Genomic DNA, 11,954 nt, shown 5'->3' with positions numbered 1-11,954 from the left:
GGGGTGGTGCTGCAGCCATGCCTATATAGGGGCTCATCCAGGGGCCCAGAACTGTCCTGTGGCCTCTCCAGCTCATCATGGCTCGGGCACTGGGAACACCAGTTGTACCGTGGTTGTTGGGCTTGTGCTGGTCTCTGGCTAACGCCCATCCTCTTTCTCTGTGAGTGAAGCCGGGGCTGGAGGAGGACCGGGCTCCAGATTAAGAGTGGGCTAGGGGGCTTCCCTGGTGGCGCAGTGGTGGAGCGTCCGCCTGCCAATGCGGGGCACACGGGTTCGTGCCCCGGTCCGGGAAGATCCCACATGCCGCGGAGCGGCTGGGCCCATGAGCCACGGCCGCTGAGCCTGCGCGTCCGGAGCCCATGCTCCGCAACGGGAGAGGCCACAACAGTGAGAGGCCCGCGTACCGCAAAAAAAAAAAAAAAGAAAAAAAAAAAAAGAGTGGGCTAGGGTCAGTTTTTAGGTCTGGGGCAAGTCTGGGGTCAGGAGCTAAAGGAGAGGGATTGGACCCTGTGGAGCCAGACATCTCCGTGTCTTCTCTCTAGGGCTAATGCCCCTAGGCATGGAGCTGAACGTGGGAATGCAACCAAGTTGGACCCCGATGTGATCGGTGAGACCCTGACTTCCTGAGTCTATCTGTCTAGCTGTGTCTCTGCGCTGTATCATCTGACTGGCCTTTTATTTGCTATCGCCCCACCTCCTTCCCAGAACGCTGCTCGGATGGCTGGGGCTTTGATGCTACTACCCTGGATGAGCATGGGACTATGCTGTTTTTTAAAGGTAGGAGGGGCTGGGATTGGGGCATTTGGGACCTCAGACTTGGTCCCCTTCATCGAGGGTGTATCCGTCTGCGGGAGATCGTAGGAATTATCTGAGAGTATCACCCATAGCTTCTTTGTAACTAGCTCAGTAGGCCAAAAGTTTGTTCCGTGTCCCTCAGTGAGTGTGCGTTTTGCAGGGGAGTTCGTGTGGAAGGGTCAAGACTGGACTCGGGAGTTAATCTCAGAGAGGTGGAAGGATGTCCCCGGCCCCGTGGATGCTGCCTTCCGCCATGGTCATGACAGAATCTTTCTGATCAAGGTACGGCTGGGCCAAGGTCACGGCCAGGCCAGGAAGTGCTGGAATCAACACTAGAGACCCTCCGCCAAGTGGCCCTGGCATGGAGCCCTTACCAACAGGTTCCAGGTTTCCTCCCCCTGCGCCTGCCTTTTCTGAGAAAGCTCAGGCTAGGGGAGTCGGTGTGCACGCGGGCCTGGGAAGCACAACAGCCAGTGGCTCTTCCTCAGTCCTAATCTGCATCCACACCTCTCTGCTACTCCTCAATCTGTCCACCATCCTTTCCTTCCGGGAAATTTCTTCCCTTGCTTCCACGACCCTGCGTCAAGTCTTCTTCCTGTGGTTGCCAGGTTGTTCACAACACAGTGGTACCTGGCCGAGGGGCAAGTGGAGGATGAGATCCAGCCCACTGTGCTTGTCAAGTCCCAGGCCTTGGCCCAGCCTGTGTCTGCTCCTAGCACCTTCCCCTGACTTGCACAAGGATGCTGTGTGGTCGGGGCGGCCCTCGCTACCAGCTTTGTTTTCCCTCCTGCCTCTTTTCCTGCTCTTCTCAGGCTTCTCATCCTGGGCCACGCCTTGAATGTTTCTTGGGGATCCTCCCCAGCCCTTCCATACACCCTGCCTGGGTGATCTCAACCACTGCCACGGCTCTGAGTTCTCTCCACGTTGTGGACCCCAGATCTGGATCTCTCCCCGGAGCTCCAGACATCTCTTTCTGATTTCCAGGCTGACATCTTCAACTTAGACGTTCCGTAGGCACCTCAGATTCAGCATCCCCCAAACGGAGCTCAGTATCTTCTGTACAAATTCACCCCTCCTCCTGAGTTCCCTGTTTCAGCAAATGGTACCACCACGTGCTGATTCCTGCAAGCCAGGTGCACATGGGTCTTGAGACCTGGACCCTGGTTATCTCTACAGGTTTATCTCCTCCTCCACCACATTCACTGTGTGCCAGCCACATGAGCATGCTGTGTACATGCTACTCCCTCTGCTGATAACGCCCAGTCCACACTTGTCTACCTGGAATATTCCTGCTCAGTTTTTAACTCTTGGCCCAAATGCCTCCTCCTCTGTGCAGCCTTCCAGGAATTCTCTAGGTTGACTTAGGTATTCCCCCTTTATTCCCAGTGCACTTCACATGCCTCCACCTTGGGGCTCACATGGCTAGGATTGTAGGATCCTTTCTGCTTTTGTACAGTGAACTCCTTGAAGGCAGAGACAGAGTCTTGCCACCCCTTTATCCCCAGTGCCTCTCACAATGCCTGGCATATGGTAAGTCATTCAGCAACTGTTTCTTGAGTGAATAAATGAACAAATGAATGTATGAATGGATGGATGATTGCAGGATGACTATTTGTGGATGTGTTTGCCAAAACCAGTGGTATTGCAGATAATTGTGCCATGGGAGTATCTGGTTGTACATAGACAGTTGTGTGTGGTACAGTAACAGTGATGGGATTTGCACAAACTGAAGTTGTGCAAGGGGACAGCACACTGTTGTCCACAGATGGACTGAGAGTGTGTGGGACTGCAGAAGGATATTATGTAAGTGCAATAGATCAAAGATGTATGGGACGGCAGAGTGGCAGTATCTGGCGTGCATACTAAAAATAGCATGTTTTTGCATGCAGGGGGACAGAGTCTGGGTATACCCTCATGATAAGAAGGAATATCCAAAGTTGCTCCAAGAGGAGTTTCCTGGAATCCCATCCCCAGTGGATGCAGCTGTGGAATGTCACACTGAAGAATGCATAAATGAGGGTGTCTTGTTCTTCCAAGGTCAGTCCAGGCTGGAATAAGAGAGCCTGGGGTAGTGGTAGGTTGGTGGTTATAGAGGTAGTGGTAGGGATGGTGGTGGTGGTGGAACCACTATATGGTTTCCTGATGAAGGGAAGGAGTAGAGAAGCCAATTATGGTCTAGTGGTCAAGTAGGGGAAGGAGGGGAAGTCATCCTGGAGAAGGTAACTGGGTGTAATTCTGCTAAAAGTCCCTCATTGCCCCCCATGACCCTTAGGACAAATCTAGGTTCCTTAGTTTTACATACAAGGTTCTCCATGACCAAGTCCCTATTGATCCTCCAGCCTTGAGTCTCATCAAACGCTTACCTTGAACATGAAGCCCCAGAAACGCTATGCTGTTCCCTGTACACCCAATTTGCTTCATGCTTTAGACTTTTGTTTCTGGAGTTACATCTCCCCATCTTGTCTGCCTTGTAACTCCTCCTTCAGATTTTAGTTTAAGTATCACCTTCTCTGGAAAGCTTTCCCTGACTCGTCCCACCGCCCTTGCTGAGCTGATCACGTGTACTTTGCTGCTCCATTTTATTGTATGATTACTTTCCTCAACTGTTTCCCTGCTGGGCTGTGAGCTCCACGTGATGGGGACCATATCTGGTCCATCCTGGGGCCAGTACAAACACAAGGGAAGGCACAGCCCGGCCTCACTGAATGCTTGTTGGTTGATTGGACAAAGGCAACCGCACGTGGTTCTGGGACTCCACTACAAAAACCAAAAAGGAACGACGTTCCTGGCAGGCTGTTGGCAACTGCTCTTCTGCCATGCGATGGCTCAGCCGCTACTACTGCTTCCGGGGTAACCAATTCCTGCGCTTCAACCCTGTCACGGGAATGGTGTTTCCTAAATACCCTCTGGATGTCCGAGACTACTTTATGCCCTGCCCTGGCAGAGGTGAGAAAGCCCAAGCCCTGGGACCGCCTGGAATTTGTCCACCTTCCCTGAGTTCGCGGACCCCATATAAGCCAGCTCCTACCTTCACCCTGTGGAATGACACCTTGGCCCTTGCCCTAGCTCCACTTCCATTCTGGCTCTCCCCAGCTGTCCTCATATGGGGACAACCTGCACCCCCAATAACCCCAGCCATCTCTTCCACCTCGGAACGCATTCTGACCTCTTGCCTTCCTGTGTTCCCCCTCACCCATTTCTCCCCCAAGGCCATGCACACGGGAATGCGACTCGCCATGGGGATAAACGCTGTAGCCCAGATCTAGTCTTGTCTGCACTGCTGTCTGACAAACACGGTGCCACCTATGCCTTCAGTGGTAAGAGATGCCCTCCAACTCCCCCATCTCTGCCCTCCATACCTCCCGTCTCTTTCACGTGTGTCTCCCATCTCTGGCACATTTCCTCCATTTTCATCACTGTGCCCCATATTTTGTCCCGTCGGCCCCCATCCTTACACGCTATCATGCCCCTTTTCGCCCCTCACTTCATCCGATGCATATGGTTCAACCTGTCTCTCATCGCTGAGGCCTCTAGCTTCACCTGTCTGCCTCCCAGTACCATCTGTTGGTACATAGGGACCTCCTGGCCCCATGACTCCTCGTATTCTCTTTGCTCTTGCACGTCTCGCAGGGTCCTCTGGCCCTCCCCACCTTGAGCTTCTCAACAGGAGCTCCATCTTGTTCCAGGTGCCTGGTTCCTATGTGCAGGCCTCTGGGCACAGCATTACCTGGGGATGAGATGTTCCCATTGCTGAGAACCAGCCAACAACTGTTCAGTCCCTTAGACCTTTAGGCAATAGTTTCACCAGCCTGAAGAGATTTCTCCTCTGAGTGACCAGGAGAAACCCCTCTCCCCAGACATGTGCCATTAAAAACCATCTGATGATACCTAAGGATGTTCTGGGGCTAGTCAGACAGGTAGTGATAAGTCTTGATCTATACTTGAGGACAGCTCCAAGAGAAGGAGTGACCTACCACATTACACGCAGCCTAAGATATATGTATGATCAGACACAAATGTAAAATAGTGGTGAGAATACAGAAGAGTGAAAATCCTTTCTTGCTCCTAATCCCTGAATAAATCTGATCAGATATGACTACGAAGCTATAATGAAAAACACACAGCTGCAAGGAGAGCATATGCCCACAGCAGGAATGCATGCTGTAATGAGAACGTGCCTCCGTGATGAAACACACACCTGTAGTGAAAAGGTAGACCTATGCTGAGAATATATGCCAGAGTAAGAACACAAAAGTGTCACAAGAACATGCAGCTATGGTGAGAGCGAGGCACCATGGGGAGGACACATACACAAAGCGAAATAGCAATGCTTACAGAGATAGAGAGATAAACAGACAGAGAGAGATATGGAGATAGAGACGCTAAGAAAATAGGGCCACAGGGACCACACAGAGATGTAGAGAGAACACCCAGCCATGGAGAGATCACGGAACCTCAAGACCATGTGTCCATAAGTAGAATGGAGCTGAATTCCTAAATCAGGAGTATTAGAGATGTTCTATAGCTGTTGAGAGAACATTGTTATGTTAAAAATACCCAGCTGAGGTGGGAACGCACTATCTTGGTGAAAACACCAGTGTGACCCAGCCACTCAGCACAGGGCTGGTCCTCTCCTCTCCCTTATTGATAAATCTCTTGTCTGTACCTCATAGCTGCTAATCCATTCTTTCTGTTTTGTCACTACTTCCGCTCGCACAGGGACCGTCACGCCCTCTCTACTTTCTCTCTAGTCAGGATCTTTCAGCCTCAGATCCGACTGATAACTGCCTCGGCTCTTTTTCCTACTTGGATTTCCAGAGAGAGAATGGGACTGGCTCAGCCCATATTTTTATTCCAGACCACATTCGAGTGGCCGCTGGTCGGCCTCTGCATCGACTTCTAATGGACTGGGGGCTCAGCACTTACTTCCTCTGCACAAAATGCAGCGCAGCTCTGATTCTCCAAATAGGGGCCACGAGCAGGGTAGTTTCAGCAGGAGGGGAAGGTGGATATGTAGTTACTGTGACTTGCCCAGTTAATACCCATAAGGAGAACTTGTGGCTGCATTGGGAATACCAGCTATTTTTCGAGCACCGAAAAATAATCGAGCACCTGATAGGCACTGGGCATTTTTTCTAGGCACTGAGATACAGTCGTGAACATGGCAGATGAGACACCTGCCTTCAGAGAGCCTGCTAGACGGAGAGAGGACAGTAAAAAAGAGAAAGTGAAAGAGAATACTTTCAGGCAGTGTTAACAGCTGTGATGTGTTCTGGGAACATCAGAATGCTTCTTATTCTCAAATACCATTTGAAGCTAGAATAAATGAATGTATGAGTCGTTGATGTTTTAAAATATAAAATAAAAGAATGTTAAGTGTCCCCAAAAAGCTGTGAAGAAAATAAGACAGGATAATGGGATAGAGGTGAAGAGAATTAGGGGCCCCTTCACTGAAGAGACAATTTTTGAGCTGAGATTTCAGTGATCAAAAGGAATTAGCCACATAAAGCACTGGAGGAGAAGCATTTTAGGGAGGGTAGACAGCAAATACTTCGGGGAGGCAAGAAAGGAGGCCAGTGTGGCTGACACGCTGAGAAGGAGCCAGGTAAGTGGCTTGAAAAGAGGGAGGCAGGGGTCAGATGACATGGGCCTGGTAAGGATTTTCAACTGTAAAAGGAAGCCGGGAAGGGCTCTTGATCAGAGCTGTGATATGTTCTGGCTTATTTTTTTAAGCATCTGTCTTTTTATCTTACTTATTTATTTATTTAATTTATTTATGGCTGCGTTGGGTCTTCATTGCTGTGTGCTGGCTTTCTCTAGCTGGTGGCAAGCGGGGGCTACTCTTCGTTGTGGTGCGCAGGCTTCTCATTGCGGTGGCTTCTCTTGTGGCGAAGCACGGGTCCTAGGGTGCGCAGGCTTCAGCAGTTGTGGCACGCTGGCTTCAGAAGTTGTGGCTCGCGGGCTCTAGAGCGCAGGCTCAGTAGTTGTGGCGCACAGGCTTAGTTGCTCCGTGGCATGTGGGATCTTCCCGGACCAGGGCTCAAATCCGTGTCCCCTGCATTGGCAGGCGGATTCTTAACCACTGCGCCACCAGGGAAGCCCATGACTTATTTTTTTTAAAAGATCATCCTGGCTTCTTGTGGAATATAAGTCACAGAGGTACAATTGTGTAAGCAGGGAATCCAGCAAGGAGTTCTTGCAGCTGTTTGGATTAGAGGTGATGACAGCTTGCACTGGGATAACAGCAGCAGAGGTGGTGAGGGGTCATCGCGACGTATTTTGGAAGTCGGGCCCATAGCATTTAACCAATGCCTTGGATATTGATCGGAGTGGGGAAGGGGAAAGAGAGGTTTCAAGAATGACTTGGCTTTTAGGGACTGGGAAACTAGGTGACTGGTGGTTTCTTTTTCTAAAATTGGGAAAGACTAGGGAAGGAGATGTGTGTGTGTGTGTTTGGTGGGGGCAGAAGTAAGTTTGGACACGTTAGGGTTTTGGTGTCTAATGGTTCCAAATGGACAGGTCAGGTAGGCAGCTGAGTTTGCGCCTGACACTCAAAGAAGCAGTCCATCAGATCCAAAGGGAACAGATCAAAAGTCATCAGTATATAGGTGGTGTTTAAAGCCCTGGACTAGGTGAAATCACCAAGAGAGTGAGTATAGATAGAGCAGAGGTCCAAACTGGGGGATTCCAATAATAGATATCAGGCTGAAGAGGAGTCAGATAGTTAAGAAGAACCCTGGAAGAGTCTGGAATCACAGAGCCAAGATCCAAAAAAGATATTTAAAGAAGGGACCTGTGAGCAGTCAAATGCCACTGAGAGGTAGAGTAAGATGTAGACATTAGATTTGGCAAGTTGGAGGATACCAGTGACCTTGAAAAGAGAAATCTCAATGGCAAAGGGAAACAGGAATGTAAGTGAAGTGGGCTGAGGAAGCAAAGGTAAATGAGAGTTTAGACAATTCCTCTAATAAGTTGTTATGAAAAGGGGAGAGGAAAATTAGGGTGCTGGTCTGGCTACTCCCTCCGTATCCTACCATCTCAAGGGATTAGAGAACACAGCCAGCGTGAGAACGCCCAGGGGAAGCTTGCTGCGCTGCTTCCCTTTGAACTCCTGGCCACTGTCTCACTGTAGCATCTCTGCACACAGACATCTGAGATGCATAAGGAGACCCCACTGAACCCCATGATGGACGTTGGCCTTACCTGGCAACTTGGCCACTGTTCTCCAAGCTCGCCCTTCCATCAGGCCCCTACTGACTCCGATTCCAATTAGGTCACAATGCCCAACTTTGCCAACCAAGTCTTCCTCAGCTCCTCACATGGCCTCTTCCCTCTTGGCCTCTGGATGCATTCTTTCCTCCCTCTCGAGACTCACCCCTGCCTCTGTCACTTGCCTCTTCACTGCCTGGCCTTTTACCACCAGTACTAGAGGTACCTCTGCTACCCCACAGGATCCCACTACTGGCGTCTGGACACCAGCCAGGATGGGTGGCATAGCTGGCCCATTGAGCATCTGTGGCCCCATGGTCCTTCAACAGTGGATACTGCCTTTTCCTGGGATGATAAGCTCTATCTGATCCAGGTGTGTGTTGGGAGTGACGCATGAGGTGGAGACTGGGAAAATACCCAGCTCTGTGCTGATTAATGTCCTTTGTCCTCCAGGGCACCCAGGTATATATCTTCCTGACAAAGGGAGGCTATATCCTAGTAGATGGTTATCCAAAGCGGCTGGAGAAGGAATTCGGGAGCCCTCATGGGATCAACCTTGATACTGTGGATGCAGCCTTTACCTGTCCTGGGTCTTCTCGCCTCCACATCATGGCAGGTGAGGGGTGTCGGGCGCTGAGGGGGGGCCTGTTCTGCTACTTCTCCGTGGCACAGATCCCCGTCATGGCGTGAGAAGAGCCAGGTCAGGATCCCCATGACGTGGAAGCCATGTTATGTCCGGTGTTTCTTCCCAGGACGGCGGCTGTGGTGGCTGGACCTGAAGTTAGGAGCTCAAGCCACGTGGACAGAGCTTCCTTGGCCCCATGAAAAGGTTGACACGGCCCTGTGTACGGAAAAGTCTCTGGGCCCCAGCTCGTGTTCCGCCAATGGTCTCGGCTTGTACCTCGTCCAAGGCCCCAATTTGTACTGCTACGGAGACGTGGAGAAATTGAATGTGGCCAAGGCCCTTCCCCAGCCCCAGAAAGTAAACAGCCTCCTGGATTGCCCTCACTGACAGCACTGCTGATGTGAGGCTGGCCCAGCTCCTTCTCCTGGTTTTCCTTACAATAAAGCCAGAGTGCTCCCTCGCTTGGATCAAAGGGCCCTGGTTGTGGAACAATCTCCCTTCTTTCTTTGAGTTGAGCAGCTCGTAACCTCTCTTTGGAGGCTCTTAAATAGGCTGTGGGAGACCAGGGAGGGGAGGGCTCAGGGACAGACCTCATTTCTGCACAGGTGATTCCTGAACCCCGGTCATAAACTGACTTCTTCCAGACTACTGAGACAGAGAGGGAAACAGAGGAACAAAAGTAGAGAAAGGAAGCCCTGTGTCTACCCAGCACGTAAGAGGCAGAGCAGGGACTCTGCCCCCACCTGCTAATAACTGACCACAGCTTGGCCCCAGGACATTGGGAAAATAGGGCTGGAGGCGGCTACGTTTGTGCAAAGTGGGTTGGCTCGGTGCTGCCACGGAGGGCCGCGGGGGCCCTCAAATTGTAGGTCCAGGGGGTTCAGGGAGCATCACTCCAGAAGACAAGTCTTTGGTTGCTATGAGTTAGGCATAACAAGTGGAATGAAAACACAGTGTTTTCACTCACCTGAGGCAAGCTGGGGAAAGGGGAGGAAGCCTGATTCGGGGGGGTGGCACCATGAAACACATTTGCAAAACGTCACACAGCCCTTGGGGGGTCCTGCTGGCTAAGTCCCCTGGGTATCTGCACCATCTAGGCCAGCAAATGTCGTCTGGGTGGAGGTTGCAGTGGTTTGTTCTTTTCAGGTCATAAGCTGACCAAGGCTTTAGGCTCCAAACTTACTGACAACCATTTGACTGGGGATTGGCCTGGACTATAGACAACTGGGTCTCAGGTGAGACCCTTTTCCTCCTCTACGTTTCCAACCCACCTGAGCTTGAAAGTTTGTTTGTTTTGGGCTCAAAAAAATAGCCTCAGACTCTAGCAGAGGGCCCTCATTCTGAGCTTCCATATCTTAGCCTCAGTGACTTCTTCCATAAAATGGGTATAATACTAGACACCTCCCAGTGACAATGAGTATGGATGGACTCAACCCATCTCTTGGATTCACTCCGGAAGGGGCCTGAAAGGATACCCACACTCTGGCCCATGGCCTCTCCTGGTTTAGGGTCAGCCCCTCCTGACCTGGTGGCCTCCTGCTCTTTCATGGGTAGAAGAGTAGATGGACAAGCTTTGCACTGGGAGGCCAGGCCATAGAGTGGCTCCCAATAGGCACCAGGCCCCTGCGGTTCAGTTGAATTGCCTGAGGTTCCTTGCCCAGCCTCAACAGCTAGGAAGGGAAGCAGGGGATGAACCTGGGCCCCTTAGATCAGGGTCCACCCAGCACTTGCGGTTGGCTGGGGCTGGGAACTAAGGTAGGGGCCAGGCACCAGGGCTGTGGGGTCCACTTCCAAGGAGTGTCTTGAGCTTTCTTTTCCAACCCGGAAGATGTCTGGATGGTTCTCCTCATGGGATGGCTGCTCCTCCTTCAGTCTGAGGGGTGGGAACAAGGCCAGAGTCTCAGTTCTGGGCCTTATTCAGTCCATGTGTCACCTATGGGGCCATCCCTGCATCATGTCAGGGAGGCTAGAGGTGTCTAAACAGTTATCCAGCAACTCTGCTGGATACTCAAGGTTAACTTCCTCCTCTCTATTGAGAAAGGAGAACTTAAGTCTCCTCTTTCTTCTCTTCTCCCATCTGCTCTGTTGCAGGGAAGCCTCTAGCTTGTGTCCAAGGACTCCAAGAAAAGGTCCAACTCATGCTTCTTCCGTCCATGCATTTAGTACCTCCTATGTTCAGGGCAGTGCATTTGATGCTGTGGACCATGTCTTCCTCCTTGAGTCTTTCCTCCCTTGGATTTCCTCCATGACATTACTCTCTCCTGATCGTCTCTTACTCTCTGTTTCTTCTCAGCTTTCCTCTTGGCCTTCTTTTCCTCTGCTGGCTTGCCAAATGCTGGCATTCCCAGAGTTCAATCCTCCATCCTTTTCTCTTCTCATCCTATATGCTCTTCCTGGGAATGTATTAGAACAATCCTGTTGAAGAAGGGTGTTGAGGAAGTCCTTGCCAGGACTAGCAACTGACTGATGAATTCCACTGGGATATAATATGTAGGAAGATTCTACTCCTTTGGACTTCCCAAATGATAACCACCACCCTGAAGAAAGAGGGTTTATTGGATCAACTACAAGAAAAATTACAATATCAAAGCAACATTTACATGTAGTGGTAGAAAAGGCTGCCTTTGCTCCAAAAGTGTCTTTGCCGCTAATTGAGTTGTAAGCTCTATTCTTCCCTACAGGTGATTTGGGTGCCAACTGCCTGGTAGTGCAGTTGTCCACCAGGCTGATCTAGCAAACCAAATAGCATAAAGCCAGTACTCTTGGTTAATGACTCTGGATGGATTTGCTTCTAATTCAAGTTTTTCCTGATAGGTCCAAGGTAATCATTTTAAAAGTTTGCTGCCTCAGAGGAACCCACATTGGTCAAAACCACACATAGCATCCGAGGTGGCTCATAGGCTATTGGTTGCTCTAGAAAGCATCAGAAGGGGGATGTGATACAATAGAGAAGGGATGGATGAAGGGCACAGGTTGACTCCCCACTGATCAGGAGGCTTTGCAGACCTAGGAGATCAGGGATTCAGGAAGATGGTGTGTGGGTCACACTGCACTGTATGTGAACTGCACACTTTACTTTTTTCATCTTAGCTAAGCAGACTCCTCTCCCCATCCTGACCATCCTATCTGCGAACCTCTGATTACCTGAAGAGACTTCCCTGGATACTGAAGCCATTCTGTTCAATGGGACTGGCAAGACAAGTATTCTGATGGGCTGCTTGTAAATGAGCAATATTTCTGGATTCTTTTCATTTGCTCAAGCAGAAATCCGGAAGTCATCCTTCCCTTTATACTACCATAGCCAATCAATCAACTGATCACCAGT

General features: G+C 50.6%; 1 protein-coding gene across 1 annotated transcript; it reads left to right on the top strand.

Moving 5' to 3' along the window:
• HPX (hemopexin) lies at positions 1–9,101 on the top strand. The gene is made up of 10 exons (XM_082660763.1): positions 1–160; positions 543–607; positions 706–777; positions 956–1,077; positions 2,685–2,832; positions 3,526–3,741; positions 4,005–4,112; positions 8,247–8,377; positions 8,458–8,620; positions 8,757–9,101. The coding sequence occupies exons 1-10, from the start codon at positions 78–80 to the stop codon at positions 9,014–9,016; spliced, it is 1,368 nt and encodes a 455-aa protein (XP_082516889.1). The 5' UTR covers positions 1–77; the 3' UTR covers positions 9,017–9,101.
• Positions 9,102–11,954: the final 2,853 nt, after the last annotated feature.

Source organism: Grampus griseus, assembly GCF_964374135.1.
Source record: "Grampus griseus genome assembly, chromosome: 8".
NCBI classification, from domain to species: Eukaryota; Metazoa; Chordata; class Mammalia; order Artiodactyla; family Delphinidae; genus Grampus; species Grampus griseus.
The sequence above is the reverse complement of the archived record's forward strand: the minus strand, read 5'-3'. Positions and strand labels throughout refer to the sequence as shown.

Coding starts and splice junctions, on each gene's coding strand:
- HPX (XM_082660763.1), top strand. CDS start 78: ATGGCTCGGGCACTGGGAACACCAGTTGTACCGTGGTTGTTGGGCTTG. Junction 778..955: donor GACTATGCTGTTTTTTAAAG/GTAGGAGGGGCT, acceptor TGCGTTTTGCAG/GGGAGTTCGTGTGGAAGGGT. Junction 1,078..2,684: donor ACAGAATCTTTCTGATCAAG/GTACGGCTGGGC, acceptor TTTTGCATGCAG/GGGGACAGAGTCTGGGTATA.